Source organism: Planococcus citri, chromosome 1, assembly GCF_950023065.1.
Source record: "Planococcus citri chromosome 1, ihPlaCitr1.1, whole genome shotgun sequence".
Classification (NCBI taxonomy): Eukaryota; Metazoa; Arthropoda; class Insecta; order Hemiptera; family Pseudococcidae; genus Planococcus; species Planococcus citri.
In genome coordinates, this window is record NC_088677.1 from 83,113,974 (window position 1) to 83,133,558 (window position 19,585).

General features: G+C 34.1%; 1 protein-coding gene across 3 annotated transcripts; it reads right to left on the minus strand.

Moving 5' to 3' along the window:
* Positions 1 to 706: 706 nt before the first annotated feature.
* On the minus strand, positions 707 to 18,630 carry wmd (serine-threonine kinase receptor-associated protein wmd). 3 transcript variants are annotated; one of them, XM_065353879.1, is made up of 8 exons: positions 18,475 to 18,630; positions 17,934 to 18,214; positions 17,710 to 17,849; positions 17,480 to 17,630; positions 5,399 to 5,523; positions 5,173 to 5,285; positions 4,765 to 4,901; positions 707 to 1,682 (listed from the first exon to the last, which is right to left on the minus strand). In XM_065353879.1, exons 2-8 carry the CDS (start codon positions 18,052 to 18,054, stop codon positions 1,486 to 1,488), a joined length of 984 nt encoding a protein of 327 aa, XP_065209951.1. In that variant the 5' UTR covers positions 18,055 to 18,214; positions 18,475 to 18,630; the 3' UTR covers positions 707 to 1,485. The 3 variants fall into 3 exon arrangements, with proteins under 3 accessions (XP_065209951.1, XP_065209953.1, XP_065209952.1); XM_065353881.1 differs by having other exon boundaries at positions 17,934 to 18,172; positions 18,475 to 18,624; XM_065353880.1 differs by lacking the exon at positions 18,475 to 18,630 and adding an exon at positions 18,264 to 18,468 and having other exon boundaries at positions 17,934 to 18,172.
* Between the last annotated feature and the right edge of the window lie 955 nt (positions 18,631 to 19,585).

Genomic DNA, 19,585 nt, shown 5'->3' on the forward strand with positions numbered 1-19,585 from the left:
GATTGAATTTCAACTGTTATATAATGTCAATAATCAAATTAGGCAGCAATTTTATCAAATGAGATGAAAACCAAACAAAAAATTGTGATAAAAAGGACATCTCTGTAAATCTCAGAGTGTAATTTCTGGGTGAATTATACATTGATTAAATGGTATTGAGACCACAACCAGAAAAAACCGCGTTGAAAGCCAAAAGGTTTTACATGCCAAAGCATTATCACAATATTTTACTAAATTATGGAAATATCCATTGAAAAAAATAATCCTATAAAACTAAATGAGGAGTTGAATAATGTTTTGAGTTGATTCACTTACCGATGTAATGCTGTTGACGACGGATGTAGATACTTCAGGACAGGAGGAAACTAGGCTAAATGTGATACCATGAACTGCTAATGGAAAACTAGTTATTGTCGGCCTTTGCTTACAAGATTTCTCTGCCTGTAGTTGTTCCACTGTTGATGAGGATTTTCTTCCTTCGATCTGAAACTAACTGGCTTGCCTCAGAAATGAACTCCTCAATTATCATAACTACAACTTTTGTTTTCATAATGCTCACATGTTTCAACTACATGTGACAGTACAGTAACAAGATTGTTATGATTTATGATCTTACAACTCCAAGCCATAGCATTTCAACAAGAGACTAAATCTAAATGAGACTTACTAAGCAAAACAAAACCAAAAAAAAAGCTTCCACAACACGTTTGTAAAAAAATCATTTATTATCGATTCGGTTAGTTCTAAATCACATTCTTTAAAATCTCGCCATACTTTCCCTCTTCCTTAACACAGATAAGTCGGTCTAGGTATATGCTATAAAAACAATACAACCTCTATCCGAGGCCAAATAAGATTATCAAAATCGACAATGGAAGAAATTATTTTTAAAAAACAACATCACATTGAAGGAGGGGAAATGACATGATACTAATAATAAATATGTATTTATATTACCCCTCCTCCACATAACACTGGTATAGAGCTATGCTTATATGCATGATGTACTCAATTGTACAATACATCCATCGCAACAGCATAACTTACCAAAATATCAATGACTTCAGAGAGACTAGACATGGTGACACATGTCACATCGAATTTGTCTTTCATAAGAAGCAATTTTTTTTAAAAAAAAAAAGGAAAGGAACATGTAACAAATTGTTTTTCAACATTTTGATAATAAGGTGGAAGAAGGTAATTTGAAATTACCAAGGTAGAGCTTAAAATACATTCACAGGTTCAATGTTCAACTCTCTCCACTACTCGGTAAATCATTATCGAAGAACGCTAATTACAATTATAAAATTACCAAAAATCAATCGGCTAGAAAATACAACGACGTGATAAATATTACAAAAATGGAAAATAAATTACGCGGGTAGTATAAATTTACAAAAAAAGAAGACCTTCCGTAACTGGTAATTCGTTTTAGATTTACATATGAAAGATCATCATTGAAGGTGACGGTTTGGGGGAGTAAATCTAAACGCTAACTGGCACGGATTGATTTTCATCAAAGATCACATTAGGTTCATCAGCGCATTTCCACAGGCCATATGATTTGCCAACGTTAGTTTGCCAAAGTCTCACAGTACCATCTTCTGAACCAGAAGCGTAGAGTTCTCCATCAGGTGAGAATCTAACGCAATGAAGTGGTCCGAAATGTCCTTTGTATGCTTCTGCAATTGAAAAAATAATGGTATGAGTACTGAAATTATTACTTACCAATTCTTAAGATACTGGAAAGGGAATGGAATACTTTGAATAATTCAATTAATACTATTTATCTATGACTTGGGAGATCTGGATGGATGAAAGATCTATAGATATGATAGATATTGCACAGAGCTGTACAAAAAAAGGCATGAAACAGGACTTGGAAAGAGAAACCCAGAGGAACAAAAACAGTTTGCATTTGAAATAAGTTTAAACCCGCTTTGAAACAATAACCAGAAAGTTACCTTTTGAAACCAGAAAAAAAATGTTAAAGCACACTGAGAACCTTTTGGAAACCAGAACCTAAAACCAGTCATTTTCAAAGGTTCTGAAAACCACTATTGTCGCCACCAATTCAAAATGGTTTTCAACCCTGGCATTACTCTCTATGGCAAAGACTGTGGCTGGAATAATTTTTAAATCAGTGGTGTGAAAAATAATTGAAAAATTGGTAGTTGGGACAACACAGTGCTCTACACAAATCTTGCTGGATGAAGTGAGTGAGACAATTTATGCAATGGACAAAGGAAAAGATCATGTATGTGATTGCATTGAGGTTAACCCAAAATCATCTGGATTCTGTTACATCTATTTTGGGTTCACATAAAATTATATTGTTTTTGGTTGGGTTTTGGTTTTGGGTTCTTGAAAAATAATTTCGGTTTTGGGTCAGATTCAATGAGAAGTGACATATAATTTTCAGTGATTTTAATGCTCATCTGAATGCTTTTAACCCAAGTTTTCATTGACATCTTTCTAACAAGATTCTAAAATGCACCTCTTTTTTCAAGTAAATGGATTTTTGGGCCATTTCCTGAAATATTTTTGTGATTTTCTGGGACTTTGATGCTTTTACCAGTATTTTTGTATTGTTTCAACATAATTTCAATGTTTTCCCCAAAAACCCGAAACCAAAATGATTTGAATTGATATTGGGTTCTGGTTACAGGTTGAGAGTAACATTGAAATCTGAATCTATTTCAGTTTCAGGTTTTGGAAAACTATAATGGGTTGAGTTTTGGTTTGTTTTGGGTAGTAATTTGAATCGGGTTTTGAGTAGTTCCAGTTTTAAGGGCTATTCTGGGCAGGGCTTGCAAACTGAAACTGAAACCCCAAAAACCGATTACAATTGCTTAAAATCAAAACCAAAACCAAAACTGGGAGCATTATTTTCTCAGATTCAGAACCGAAACCAAGAGCGTAACCAATTCTTCCCTCTAAAAAATGTAGAAAGAAACTGATTCCTTTGAAATCAAAATCTTCAACCAAAACTGGAAGGAGAGAGATAATATTTTAAGAAACCAAAACCAAAACCTTCACTTTTTCAAAAAACATAAAACCGAAACCAAAACTGAGAGTGATATCTATCCGGTTTTCAAGTCCTGATTTTGGGCCAACTGACAGCCTTATGCTCTGTATGGAATCACTGGAATGGAACTAGGAAACGATTATCAACTTTTAAGATGCAGGCAAGAGAAATCATGTGCATTTTGGGCAGAGTCTAATGTTATCAACTAAATTTTCAAATTTATTCCTTGGAAACAAAAAAGATGCTTTTTTGACCAGGTTTCAAGTTTTGACTGTTTGAAAAACCAAAAACTGAAAAATGATGAAATGAATTAACTTGTCTTGAAAATGGTAAGGAAACGATTGTCAACTTTTAAGATGCAGGCAAGAGAAATCATGTGCATTTTGGGCAGAGTCTAATGTTATTAACTAAATTTTCAAATTTATTCTTTGGAAACAAAAAAGATACTTTTTTGACCAGGTTTCAAGTTTTACTGTTTGAAAAACCAAAAACTGAAAAATGATGAAATGAATCAGCTTGTCTTGAAAATGGTAAAATTCTGATTCAGTGGGGCATGCAGTCTTTCCACACCATGAATGTCATGAGATTAAATGGTTTCTTTTTCTCTTTCTTTACTGTTTTTTAGCAGCTCCAGCTGTGTTATTACACATAAAATTTCATCAATTTTGCCAACATTTGAACATTTTTTCTATGTTTGCAGGGGCTAATTAGTTTTTGCAGCAATTTGACAAATTGGGTAGGATTTTAAAAATTCTACTGATTTTCCGACAGTTTTGAGATTTTTTCAATATAGTGAGCCATCTTTCTACATTTTTTAGAATGTTAGCAATCTTTCTACACTTTAGTTGAATTTTGACGGGGTTTCAAGTTAAGCTTCTCTTCAACTTATCCTGCCATTTTTCTTTATTTTGCGCCATATTTCAAAAGTTTGCCAAACATTGGCAATATTTTGTTGATTTTTTCCATGCTTGTTTTCTTCTGAATTTTATTCAAATTGCCATTTAATTTTTGCTGTCTTTTCAAGTCTTAATTAATTTTCAACGATCATTTTCTGGCTTAACTTTTATCAAAAATTAAAATTTAAAATTTCGGAAAAATAAGGACTTTTGGGTTTAAAAAAGTACCTTTTCCTGAATTTTTTGAAGAAGAAAGATCATTTGACAAAAATAAATACTTTTTATTTGCTGGGAGTACCTGTTAGACAATCATCCTGAGCAACAACTGGACACTTTCCATAATATTTAGAGCAACTTTCGTGTCATTTTTTCTGATTTTCATCATCTTTTCGCCAAATTTTTGGTATTCTTTGGACAATATCTCAAATCATTTTTGTTTTAGACATTCTGATAATATAACGAGTTGGCAATTTACTAATTTCAATATTCAAAAATTACTACCTACTCACTTAAAGAATTTTGGTGAAAATTCACCGAGAAAATGAGTTGTCATAATATAAAAAAAGAAGAACGACTTTCAACCCTTCTCATCATCAAATGTATTCCGAACACACTTTTTTCAAAGACCGAAGCAGTAAATCTCGCCTCCATCGAGTCAAAAATTTACGAGACATGAAAAAACTTTCAAGATTTGTCATATACCAGGCAAACACACCAACGTAACTAGAGTTGCCGACCCATCAATTAGAAGGGCACACAAACAATGTTCGAAACAACCCACCAGGTAGGTAGGTAGTGTAATTAAAGTACAACTACGATACTATAAATAATTTTACTCACCTAATTCGATTCCGGAAATATAATCGTATTTATACATGATTAAATCTTCGCCACCGCACACGAATACTGATTTATTCGGATGTAACGAAGCCGAATAAACTTTGGTTGGGATTTTCATTTCTTGAAGGCACGATAATCTGTAAAAATAGAACGTCAAATTACTCCAATACTCGTATACCTGACAAATGATCTACGTAGGTAGGTGCCTATTGCCTAAGTGAATCGATTCGACGATCATTCGCCGCAGCACGTGCACTCGTGCGAGTGTTTTTTTTTGGTTTACGCCAAAAAACACTTGTAATTTGCTTTTTATTGAACTGCGTAGTGTATTACGTACTTCTACAGGTACCTCGACTACTACAAAATATCATAACAACATTGTATTTACAAATTCAACACTTCACTTACCCATCACAAGTAAGGAATGAGACCGAATTTCCATGAGCGACGGTGAAGGTGGTTTCATCTTGAGATACTTCTAAACTATTCGGACACGAACTAAAATTGATTTTTTGCACTTCCTACGTCGAAACAAAAAAATTATCAATAAGAGGATTAGTATTTAATAATAAATAAATTGAAAATATACGTAAATTGATGGTGAGGCGTAAAATTGCAAACATGATGTACTCACTTGACCCGATATTCTATCCCATATTCTGAGCGTTTGATCTTCGGAACAAGATACCAGCATTTTATCATTATTGAAGAACGTGACGTGTTTTAAATTATTGGTATGGCCGACAAAGGTAGCCGGAGCTGTAATTTAAAAAAAATTAATTTCATTATTATGAATTCTCATTATTAATTACTTATAACAAAATAATATACATTTTTAAATTAAAATACCAATGATACAGCCAGTTTACTAACTTGTTTCGATTTTCGACTGTTTTATTGAGAGAAAAAAAATTAATCAAATTTTAGTTCAACTCGTGCCCTAGGAGGTCGATTTTTTCAAAATGAAGATGAGCTCATTGCCAGGAACATCCAAATAAAATCATTAGGAATTTTCAAGGATCATTAAGAGGGAGCTAGGGCCCCCAAATTAGAAGCAAAAATACAAAAAATTCATCTATGTATAGCCAAAATTTAAATCCAAACGAGAGGATTCGGAAGAGATAAATATCAGGAAATAATTTTGACTTCTTTCAATCACAATCGAGGCGATGGAAGAGGGAGGGGGGGGGTGAAAAATTAATGAGAAAGATAGGTTGAATGTCTCCAAAATTTTGAAAATCAAAATTTCTGTCATTTTTGCACATTTTGTCGCCACATTAATTCTTCTTTGATCTTAAAACCAGAGAATCGGTACATACACAAAAAAATGCCCATGACCCTCAAGTGTGATATTTAGGAACAGCACGAAAAATGACAGAAGCGCAGAAAATTTTATATCCGCTGAATAAAGGAGTTATTTCACGCCCATTGACCCTAAGTTTCGAAAAAAAAAAAAATAAATATTAGCACACTAAAGCAAAGGTTACCCCCCCTCCAAATTTCAAGTAAAAATGAAATATTTTAGAGTTATTCAAAAAGTGACCTTGTGATCTATCAAAACGTGTTAAAAATTCTCGAGAACTTCGAATATATCAATAAAAAAAAAATTTTGAGCAATTCTGAATAATTTGGAGTTCAAAAATGAGTCGTGATTATCGAGACTTTTGAAAAAATGCTATGCAGCCTATTAGAATGGGTTGAAATCTCGCGACGATTTCAAAATTGCGACAAAAAATGTTCTATGAGCATTTCTGAAGAATTTCGAGCCCAAAATCGAGTACTGAATTTCTAAATTTATGTAAAATAGTGTCACGCAATCTACCTCAAAATGCGGTAAAACTTTGGAAAAAATATTCAAATATTTTAATCAAAATTTATTCTGAGAATTTTTGAAGAATTTTAAATCCAAAATTGAGTTAACTTTAAATTGCATACAGAGAAAACCCAGCGATATCACAAAACAAAACGAATTAAAAATTTAAAAAAACTATTTAGGTAAGTTCCTGATGTTTGAAATATTACCTAATTGGGCTCATTTTGATACTCAATTTTCAGCTCAAAATTCTACAAAAATATTGGGAAAAAGCTTCGATAGGTCTAGAAATATTTGAATAATTTTACCCCGAAATTTCAACCCATTTTGATAGGTTGGAAAATTGTGATTCACGTCAGTTTTGGGCTCAAAATTCTTCAGATGTGCTCTAGAAGCATAATAACTCAATATTTGAAATTTTAGGAAAATTTCAACCCATTTTGATGAGTCAGCACGTGGCATTTCTTCAAGAATCCCAAAAATCATGACTCAATTTTATAGACTCAAAATTCTTCAAAAATGCTCTAATAAATTTTTACACAAATATTTTGAATTTATCCTCAAATTGGAACTTAAAGCAGCACTGGATTTTTCCAAAAATTCCGAAAATCGTGACTCAATCATGGGCTCAAAATTCTTCAAAAATTCTCGTAATACATTTTTATACAAATATTTGAATTTATCCCCAAATTGGAATCTAATGTATTTTGAAAAGTAGCACTGGATTTTCCCAAGACAGGGTGTCCACTCATTTCTGGAAATGATTATCCCTGTCTTTTCCAGATTTTCCAGACCAATTTTTCCATTTTTCCAGACATTTTTTTTTTATTTTCTATGCTTACTCCACACTTTAGTTAAAGATGAATGGGGAGGGGTGTAATTTTATTTCATAAGCTCCTCTTCGAACTGGATACTTCTTCGGATATAAAAAACAGCTGAACTTCGATTATTAACTTTTTAAATTAAAAAAAATAAATAAAACATGCATCAATTTTGGCCAATTTATATAATATTCATATTCATATGACTTATACAAATTTTTCTTTTGTTTTTTGAATTTTTGGAGGCCTGAAAATATGAAATTTTGTTCATTTTAAAATGAGAAACAAATTGGGCCGAGCGAAGCGAGGGCTAGAACTTTTGAAAATTTTCATTTCGAGATGCTTAAAAACGAGGTTTTTTTAATGCAAAGAGTTCATTTTTTGGTTTCTTAAATTTTAATATTGGAATGATGTTTTTTTAAAGAAGTTACTTTGAAAAAAGAAACGAGAACAGGCTCGAGCGAAAGCTTCTGAAAATTTGCATTTCGAGAGGCATAAAAACGAGGTTTTTTCTTATGAAGACAAGTAGTTTTTTTGGCTTTTAAAATTTAAGAATTTGAATGATGTTTTTTTCGAAGGAAGTTGATTTTGACAAAGAAAACAGAACAGGCCCAAGCGAGGGCGAAAGCTCTTGTAAATTTGTATTTCAAGATGCATACTTGTAAAAACGATGTTTTTTTGTGAGGAGTTCATTTTTTTGGTTTCAAAACTTGATTTCTATTACTATTATCTATCAATGGCCATCTTGTCTTTGAAAAAGAAAAGAAAACAAGCCCGAGCGAAGCGAGGGCAAAAGCTTTCGAGAAGTAAAAAATGACGTTTTTCTTTCATCACAGGTCCTACAATTGATCGTTTTTTCAAAATTCCAGGGATTTTGCGTGAAAATTACGAAATTCCCTGACTTTTCCAGACCGACCAAATTCCCTGACTTTTCCAGGTTTTCCAGGTTTTCCAGTCTTGTGGACACCCTGCAAGAATTCCGAAAATCGTGACTCAATCTTGGGCTCAAAAACCTTGAAAAACGTTCAAAATAGGTTTTAATAAATACATTTGAATTTTTCTCAAAAATTTAACCCATGCTGAAAAGAATTTCGGAATTTTTTTAAAAATCCCAAAAGTCATGGCTCAATTTTGAGCTCGAAATTCTTCAAAAACGCTCAAAAAGCATTTTCATGGTAATATTTCAAATCGTCGTGAAATTTCAACTCATATCATTTTGATAGGTCAAATGCCATTTTTTGTTCGAATTCCAAAAATCAAGACTCAATTTTTGGTATAAAATTCTTCAAAAATGCAGCTCAGAATAAGTTTTGACAGAAATACATATTTTAATTTTTTCCGAAATTTTAACCCTTTTGAATTTCTTCCAAAACAACTCGTTTTAAAAAAGGTCACCGGCATTTTGCCAGAAATTCCGAAACCCATAACTCAATTTTGGATTCAAAACTCGTTAGAAGTGCTCAAGAAGCCCTTGCATTTTAAACTATCGAGACATCAACCCATTTTGATAAGTCACATGACAATTATTTCAAAAATCCCGAAAGTCATGACTCAATTTTGGGCTCAAAATTCTTCTTTAAAAGTGCCCAAAATGCATTTTCACATCAATAATTGAAATTTTCGTAAAATTTTACTCCATTTTTGTAATTAGTCAACATGATTGTTATTCTTTCGAAAATCTCCAATTCGTGACCCAATTTTGGGATTAAAATTTAAATGTTCTAAAAACATTTCTATATAGTAAAATTTAAATAGCATCAAGACTTTTAATAATCTCAAAAATCATGGCTTAATTTTGGGCTAGAAATTCGGAAAAAATGTTCAAAAAAATCTGTATTCCAAAATTCCAACTAATTTTGATGGGCAAACATGACAATAATTTTTCAAAAATCCTGAATTTCTAGATAGCTTCATTTACGTTTTTTCAAAACCTCGAATTACGTGGCAAGGGTATTGAAATGTGGTTTTCAAGGGCGATGATTCTGATACACATCACTATGGCCCCGAAATCAAAATTGAGCCCCCTGGAACCTCGTAACTGTGCTTGATACCCAAGGTTTCAAAAAATTGGTACAGTGTCTCCTCTGAAAGAAACGATTTAAATCATGAATATAATTTTTTTTCTCTAGAAATCAAAATATAAAATCCAGTATAGTCGTAATTTTCGGAATTTCATCATTTTTTTTTCAAATTTTTGGAAATCGTAACATAATTTGAGCAATAATTCGTTTTTTTTCAATGTTTCAATTTCACAATCAGAATCAACCTATAATTCGATACCCATGCTGTTTTTTTTTTCGAAATGATGAATCTTAAACCCTTTTCTGGGAAACTCAATTCCGATTCTGAACATCTTTGAGAACCCACATTTCAATGTCCAAATCATTTATTCAATGCAACTATTTCATATTTTTTTTCATATGGGAAGGGAGGGAAGGAGTGAGGGAGAGAGGGGGTAGGGGGTTCAATATTTTGAAAATACTCGAAAAAAAGAAAAATGTGAGCAAATCAGAGGAATTATTCATCAATCAAAAATTCATAAATTGAGTGACTTTTCGTAATTTTCAAAAAATTTTGGAGCACCTTTCCCCTTCTCATCCAGTTTCAGATCCATAAAAGTCAATATGGTGTCAAAATATTCGATTTGGAGCAGGGGTTCAAGGGACACAATAAAGAAAACCGATCAAATAAGGAACAATGAAGGTCAAAAACCATCAAAAATCACACAACACTTATTATTAAAGCAGCTTTCGAAAATTCCACATACAGATGCACTAATTATTCAAAAATCCATCATAAATGTACCAAAACTCATCAGAATTTGATCCAAAACAAAGGAAAACACACGTTTAAAAAAACCTTGGTTAAATTTCGATGCATTACAATTCTAATTTCTGGCAGAGCTACCAGATACGAGTACGTAAGGTACGTATTTTACAACAATCTACACGCACGTCTAGCGTAGTATAAAAATTAATCTACTCGAACTATTCGTATTCGATACACCGGTTTGTTTATTTGACAATCACCTTGAAAGCTGCCCGAATACACGTTATAAATACGAGATACATTTTCGATGGTCGAATCCATAGCCTATAGTAGAAAAAATATACCATACACTCTAGCAATATGCCTTAATACATATTTTTCTACACCTAAAACGCTCGTCGTAATCCAATTGAAATATCCTTCCGGGTTTTTACCACGACTCGATTCGCGATGTACAGTACACGACACAGTCGTCATCGTCGGTCTAACGAAGTCTGACGTCTAAACAGTCTCATTACTGCCCTCATACTATACCGCATATATGCCATATGCCAATAGTCTTTCATCCAATAAGGAAGCAAATTGAACATAAACAACACCCGTACACGTACAAAGAGGAAACCAAAGCGGAATAATAAATTATTCTTGCGCTTTTTTTTCTTCATCTCTCTCTCTCTCTCCGCGTCCTATAGGTTTTTTTTTATGGTTTTTACTACCGCAATCTCTTCTCTTATATATATCAGATAACAATGATACCTTTTGTATCAGGGCGTATTTTTTTTTCTTTTCATGACTTGGATGTGTTTGAAGTGTAGCCTACGATTCATCTCTTCCTCTCTTCTTCCTCCCTCCTGTTGCACAGCTCCATCTGTTAATGATCCGATTAAAAATAGGTAGGTACACTACAAACACTTAAGGTAATGGTAGACAAAAAAAAGTGATTAATGGTTAGAAAACAATAAATCGCCTTGAAGCGTTGATTTCTTCTCTTCTTTTTTTTTCGTTTTTCGTAGATGAATTTTTTAGCATACAAATTAACAACGATCGGATGTTTAATTTAAATAAAACCTACGTTTGAAATTAAGCAAGACTGTAGAACTTCGTGCGTCTTTTATGATGAAGAGCGTACTGAAATTTTAAAATTCACAAATGATGTTGATTTTTCATTTGAACGATAATGTTTATCTTTTCAAGCAACCGGTTTTCAAAATGGATCTCGAGTTTCAACATCCTAAGAAGGGGTAAAATAAATTCTAATTTTGAAAAAAAAAAAAAAAAAAAAAAACGCAAGAAATTCTAGGTTTAAATGTAAAGTCTCAATCAAGTATTGTTGTCCTTTTTTTTTTCAGAATACGGAGCTGAGGAACACTAAAAGATCAGAGAAGTCATTGAATTGGTAACAATTCAAAGGTTACTCTACATTTCAATAATAATTTTTCAAACTTTTTTTCAAAATTGGAGGAGGGGAATGCTGGGGGTGCACTATGGGGTCATTTCTTTGAAAAAAAAGAGTGAATATTCGAATTCAGAACACTCAAAATCTCCACAAACAATACATCACACATCGATGACCAAGTTCAAGGTTACGAGACGATGGGGGGAGGGGGTTGAAGAAATTGTATCGGGAACATGATCCAATATTCCAATTCGGTGATTTCGAATTAATAATAATCAATATACTACTTCAATTTCAAGATTTCTTCTTTGAATTTTCACTAAAAATGGAGCAGCCTCCCCTTCCCCCACCCAATTTGACTCAGCTATCCAGGACCAGAGATGTCGATTTATTAGCTTTTTTCGTATCCTTCAATCTTCAGATGAACCTACAGCCTCCATCATCATCGAAACTTGGCAGAAAATCGATGGATAAGTGCCCCATAGATTCGACTTTTGAAGGTTTTGACCTTCTGACGTTTCTTCATGATTGAAAATGTGAATTTTTGAACATCTTTTTGGCTTCTTTGTATCACGAATTAATTTGCACTCACAGACCATTCAAATTTGTTACCTATATTTCATCAAAAAGTCACATTTTCTTACATTTAAGAGAGAGAAAAGTATGTATTTAAAAAAAAAAAAAAAAACATGAAAAATGCCCAATTTTGAATTCTGGAATTCATTAGAAAACTCAAACGAAACTGAAACCGAAACCATTTCAACCTTTTCAGTTTTTAATTCAATTTACTCAAATAAAAAAAATCATTTATACGTCAGAATTCTTCTGAGAATCTCGTTCAAGAAATGCCATCATATTGTATTGTAGTCTCATTGTAAAGAGCCCCTACCCCCCTACTCCACTCCACTCCACTCCACTCCAAAAAAAAGGAAAAAATAAATAAAAATAAAACAAAGAAATGTTGTGGAAAATGTTCGCATATTTCCCTATTTTTGTTATCAGAATTCTTCAAAATTACCCTTTTTCAGGAATAAAACTACAATGTTGGTCCCAATTGAACAGAGCTCTCAAAATGGGGGGGGGGGAGATTTATAAAAAATGAAAAACTGAATTCTATAAAAAATTTATACATACAATACATACATATTATAATTTTTCATTTCTTGTCAGAATATTCGGGTTTCAAATTATCTCCCTTTTTTTTAGAAAAACAATTCTGAGCCCAATCGAAAACTATTAGTGCCCTTGTATGAAGCCTCCCTAAACTGCTGGGGGGACCGAGGGAGATTTTTTTGAAAAAGGGATTATGTACCTGTAAGTAGAATTATGACAATGAAATTTTTTTAAAAAATGGTACCTACCCACTTTTGATTCATTTTATTTTTCAAATGTTTTTTTTTCGACTATCGGGGGGGGGGTAAAGAGAATAACACTGCTTGGGAGACCAACGGGGTACATTTAAAATGGTTTTGACCAAAGATGAAACATTATCAAAAATTCAAAATTTTATTGAATTTTATTTCATTTTGTGATGGTGGTGGGGGGAGAGGAGGGGGGATGAGATCTATACGAGAAGGCCTACACTGATTTGGCGAATTCAGAGAGGTTTTTTTCCGTAGAAAAAAGATTTTGAGCAGAAATGAAAATTTTCAATTTAATTTCAATTTTTATCAATAACATTGTTTGAGAGACGAAAAAATGTGTTTTCATTAAAAGAAGTGGTATTTGGAAACATGTCAACATCGAACGTAATTAAAAATGTCAAATATTCTACTTTCTCCTCCCCCGAGCTCATTTTGGGGGCTTTCAAATCGAACGGCTTCGAAAATGATTATTCTACATCTTCAAACCCTCAGGTTTTTGAATTCAACGAATTTTCAAAAATGAATTAGGCCCCCTCAAAAAGATATAAATTTTGATATCCATATCCTATTTTTTGAAAATTTTCAATTTTATACTTTCATTTCAAAGTCCATTTTGGAATTTGAGGTTGAAATTGTTTTCAAAAAATATAAATACAGAGTCCAAAAAACCCAGATTTTGATTCCCATATTTTGCTTTTTGAAAATTTCCAATTTTATACCTTCCTCTTGAAACCCATTTTGAAGTATTGTGGGCTAATGGTCTTCAAAAATGAATTCTATGTCCTGACACTACAGATTTTCATACATGCGCAGTGTTTTTGGAAAATTTTCAATTTTTGTACCCTTCTTCTCCCTGAAGCCAATTTTGAGGTTTTAGGTTTAAATTGAATTCTGTCTTCAAAAATCAAAAGTAAATTCTGCGCTCTTAAGAACCCAAACTTTGATACCCATTTATCTCGTTTCTAGAGAACTCTCAATTTTAAACCTCCCTTTTGAAGCTTAGTTTAGGGTCTTGGGTCTGAATGGTGTTCAAAAATGAATTAATTCCTGTGCTCTTCAAATTCCATTATGATATATGTATGTACATATTCGTATAGCGTTTTTAGAAAATTTCCAATTTTGTACCCCCTCATCTCTTTAATGCTCATTTGGAGTTTGAGGTTCAAATTGTCTGCCCTGAAAAAGCCAAATTTTGATACCATATCTGGTTCTTAGAAAATATTCAAGTTTGTATCTCCATCTTCGGAACCAATTTCAAGGATTTGGATCAAAATTGTCTTCAAAATGAATTATTTCTGTCCCCTCAAAATCTCAAATTTTGATACACGTGTCGTGTTTTTTGAAAATTTCAAATTTTAAAGATCCTTCTGAAGCCCATCTTGAAATCTTGGGCACTGATGGCTTTCAAAAATGAATTTTGCGCCCTCACAACACCAAATTTTGAAAAAAAAATTATTTTGAGCTCCATCCTTCTTAAAGCCCATTTTGGGGTTTGAGGTTCAAAATTGTTTTCAGAAATAAATTCTGCACCATCAATAACCTAGATTTTGATACCCATTTTGTGTGTGTTTTTTCTCAATTTTCAATTTTATACCTCTCTTTTGAAGCTCATTTTGGGGTCTGAGATTCAAATGGTCTTCAAAAATGAATTCTGCGCTTTCAAAAACCCAGATCTCAATACCCAAATCGCGTTTTTTTCAGTTAAAAAATTTTCGATTTTGTGTCTCCATTTTGAAGTCTATTTTGGAGTTGCGAGGTTCAAATTGTCTTCAAAAATGAATGCTTGTTTTTTTGTTTTGAAAATTTTCAACTTTGAACCTCCAGTTTGGAGCTTATTTCAAGGTTTGGGATCAAATGATCTTCAAAAATGAATCCAGCACACCCCAAAAACTCAGATTTTGATACCTATTGAATTTTTTTTTTCTGAAATTTTCAATTTTATCCTTACCTCCCTTTTGGAGCCCATTTTGAAGTCGGTGGTCTATAAATGGGCTTCAAAAATCAATTTTGACTCCTTAAAACTCTAGATTTTGATACTCGTATAATGTTTTCGGAAAATTGTCAATTTTGTAATCCCTCCCCGTCCCTCATTGTCATCATTTTGGGATTTCAGGCCCAAATTGCCTTCAAAAATGAATGCTGCGTCCTTAAAAGCCCAGATTTTCATCACCATATTATCTTATTTTCTGATATTTTTCAATAATGCGAACCTTCACGTAGGAGCCCATTTATTTCAAGATTTGTGATCAAAATGGCCTTCAAACATAAATTCTGCATCCTCAAAACCCCAGATTTTGATACAAATTCTGGATCTGTAATTCAAATGGTCTTCAAAAATGAATTCTTATCCCTTAAAACCCCTAGATCCCGACACCTAAATCCAGTTTTTTGAAAAATGTCAATTTCATAACCCTCCTTTCGGATTAATTTTGAGTTTTAAGGACTATATGGATATCAAAAATGAAATCTGCCCGACCCTCAAATTCACTTCTATACGAAGTTTCAACTTTTGAAGTGTCTAACTCTTTTCGTAATTTATAAGGATCGAACCACAGATTGGAATTTAGGACCATCCCCTTCCGTTGGAGTCGGGGTAGGGGAACAGGGGTTGGACAACTAAATTGACATCAAAATCTTAATTTTCACCCCAAAATCAGGGATGAGACTCGGCCCAGGACTAGGACACGAAACCCGAAAAAGCCCCGATTATTTCGTTGAAGCCCGAATGTCCAAGCCCCAAAACCTTGAAAACTGTAACCTACAAAGCCCTGGCCCAAAGCCCAAAACCTATTCCTGTGAAAACCAAGCCTCGAACGTGAGCCTTTGAAACCCAAATTTACAAAACTTCAGCAAAAAGTTAAATATTTCAGGGTTTTTGGTACAGTGCCTATTTATATTCTGTAGGTAGTTCATTGTTCTTTGAAAAATTATACTTAAAAATATGAAAAATTTGGACAATAATTAAACATTCCAAAAAATTTAATTCTGATTTTTAAAAAAACAGTTCCATTCAAATAATTTTGAAAAAAGCAATCGGAATCTGGCCTTAGAATGTTTTTTTTTTTTTTTTCAACAGAAAATCAAACAAGATGTTACTTTATTCTTCATTAAAAATAAAATTGCAATTACAAGCTCCAAAAAGCCCAGGAAAGCCCTGAACTTTTCATTCAAGCACCCGGCACTGAGCCCTGAAACCCAAACCCAAAGTTTCTTGGGCCCCAATCCAAGCCCAAGACCTAATAAATTTTTGATTGAAAGCCCAAGCCCCAAAAACTCGAAACCCGAAAAAAAAATTGTTTGGGGCCTCATCCCTGCCCAAAATAAGTACATACATTGATTTCGATACCACACTCGATTTTCATTCCATTTCCGACAGGTACCCCCCCTCCGGGAGAAGGGCTTTACACCAAAATTAACTCAAAATTTGGAATTCTGCAATGAAAATTAATTTGGATAGCATACTTTCAAACGACCTATGAGTCATTTTTTTTCAAGTACAAGGGCTAGAGAATAATCTTCCATTAGGACTCTTCGACAAGTGTGACGAGAGGGAAGGGGAAAGAAGAGGGGGGGGGTCAAAAAATTTCTATGTGAGCTCCCAACTATCAAATAATTTCAACTTTGAACTCGAGCTGAAAAAAACGAGCCCCCTCCCCACCCCTATCACCACGAATGGAAAATTTTTCAAATTCTCTACGAGTACGTAGCAGTACCTACATTTACATAACTCGAATATCGCCTCCATCGAGTATAAAACCAATCTCGCTACTAAAAATGGTCAACACTGCTCGGCAACCTTTCCGGTTCGATAGGGAAAAAAAGATTTCCTTTGTTTTCGCAATTAAATTCGTAATTAAGTACGCTATCATCCGTATAGCTATAGACTAATAAAAGTATACGATACGCGACTGATAATACATCGTAATACACTTCGATGTATATAGGCATCGTTCGGTACAATGAAACCAAACGTAAACAACGTTTTGAGAGAGTGGACAAGGACGTTCAGTTTTAACGGGCAATAATAATCATACTCATACACGTACGCAATATTATCGTCAGTCAGCGCCAGCGCCGTTAGTGAATCGTCGACGCATTTCTTTTACATCTCGAGAAGACCGATGAACGGCTTATAACGTTGTTAGAATTCATAAAATAAGTCTCTTATAGTCAGCTTACGAAAAGAAAACAACTAAAAAAAAAAAACACCGGACTCTGCTATAGTCAGGCTGTAATAAGTATAACGTTGAGTATAGTTCGGATAGGTACTGTATATAAATGTATAAGCTAATCATCGTTGTGTCTAATCATTTCCTACACAATTACATTCACCTTGATTTGCGACTTGCAGTGAACCACACCGCACACATATTCGATACATCCGCAATTCAAAACTTCCTTCCAGGGTTGTCTACTTTTCCCTATACCCTTCTTCTGCTTCGTTCGGATCTGGCGACGGGTATGGGACAGGGGACGCGGAAGAGGGGTTACTGGCAGCATCATCGATATCTCTACTACTAAATACCCGGTATGTTGTATGCTGTACACTCACCTTCGTCTAATTTGTTGAGATCGAAGACGCGTATTATTTTTTCATTCGAACCAGTTACAAAATAGTTGCCATCGGATGAAAAGTCGACGCTTTTGACGATATGATTATGTTGCAACGATAGAATCTCTTCGCCAGTAACAGCGTTCCAGATCTGAAACCGATCATACGAACACATTGTAGCATATTATGATTTAGCTTAATTAGAACTAGGAGTAGATATCAAGGTATACCTTGGCACTGAAATCTGCAGCTCCGGTGGCCGCTTTGGTACCATCGTGGTTCAAAGCGACACCCCAAACGGCACCTTTGTGGCCCTCGAACGTACCAATCCAATCGCCTGTTTCACCCTGACGTAGCATCGGTTTACCATCTGCAAAGTAAACCATCTTTAGTACATTTCCGGCACACTCAAGCGTTGATAAATAAACTAGAATTATATTAGTGGTAGGGTTACCTTTGCAGGCAGATATTAGAAAATATCCGTGCTCGGAGATTCCGCTGAAAGCCAAATTCACAACAGGTCTGGTATGTCCGCCGCACGTCAAAGGTACTTGTTTCACTGACATATTGAACATCGAGTACACCAATTTTTAACGCATTACCTATGGAATAAATATATCTGCAACTGGTTCGACGACGACGATCGCAGCAAGTACACAGACAGCAAAACACAAACACCGAACAGCTCTGGGTCTGGCGTGTTAGAAGAAGAGTAACACTACAGTAGTAAACACACTGAAAACGAGTGTTTTCATTATATTATTATGAGTAAAAAGTTAATCACCGTGGCTTTTATGTACATATAACGTAAATACACCGCGAGGAGATGATGACCGAATATAACGAGAAAACAATGAAACGTTGATAATTCAACAGCTCGAATTGCGAATCGGTTCGCAAATGAAGTGCATATCGTATCGACGTACGCGTATGCTACGATAATACGAATTAGAATTACGCGTATAAACAACGAACAAATAAAACCGTTTACTTACTCTCTTGTTGGTAGTTATGTCTGGTGTCTGCAATTGGAATTGGAGTTTTTCAAGTCGAAGGTCCTTCAATTTCTTATATTTCTCCTATTCTTATCACATCACACTTTTGTAAACGAGTCAGTACTATTTTTTTTTTTTCATCTATGGGATGGAGAATGCGGTGTGACGAGGAGGGTAAACGGTAAAACGAGGAGATGTCGGGTGAGTTCGGCTGAGTTCGTTGGTGATTCGGTTGCGTTGGATTTTTCTGTGCAAGTAAGGAAACGGAATCTGTAACGGAACGGTTACGTTATGCTCGGCGTTTGAATTCTGAAACCACAGATGAAATGAAACAGACAAGTTATTTTTTGTACACCGGAATCTATTCTGTCAGCGCGTAGGTGGATGAGGTGCACTGAATAAAATTCAAATTTTGGTTTGTCCTTTGTCCTTTTGTTGGTCCTTTGCCCTTGGTCGGGTAGTCGTGTTTATTTTATTATTGGGTAATTCATTTATATTAATACTCATGACAGGGTCAATTTTGAATTTTATGAATGTTTTTATTGTTTTTGGTTTGATGGAATTTTTTATTTCTAATGTCTTGATTTTCTAAAATACGAAGACGAACCATAAATGACTCTTGAAAAAAAAACTTTGGTTTGGATTAACCAAAAAAATACCAAAATCCAATACTAGTCCAGGAAAATAAGATGAAAAAAAAGGGTCATTGGGAAAAGTGAGGTAGAAAGCTGAATTGTGGATCTAAGCCCCCCAAAACCAGTTTTTTGCAATTTTCTCCCCCGCATTGCATTTTAGCGAAAAATATGTGGTTAGATAAAAGAATCTACGTCAAATTTCCGATCTATCTAATGATATATCAACTTTCCTTCTACCCCCAAGGGGGGTGGAGCAGGAACCATTCAAATGTTAGGGTTTTCTAAAAAACACAAAAGCGCTATCGGCGCATAAGAGGGGTGAAATGTGCCCCGAGAGCGTTCGGGTTGATATCAGCATTGAAAGTGGGTACCATCGAGAAACTACCCCGTGAAAAATTTCAGATCCACACCACCTCCCCTTTTTGCGGAACCCCCCTTTTTTTTGAAATTTCAGTAACACTTTTCTCAGCCCCATT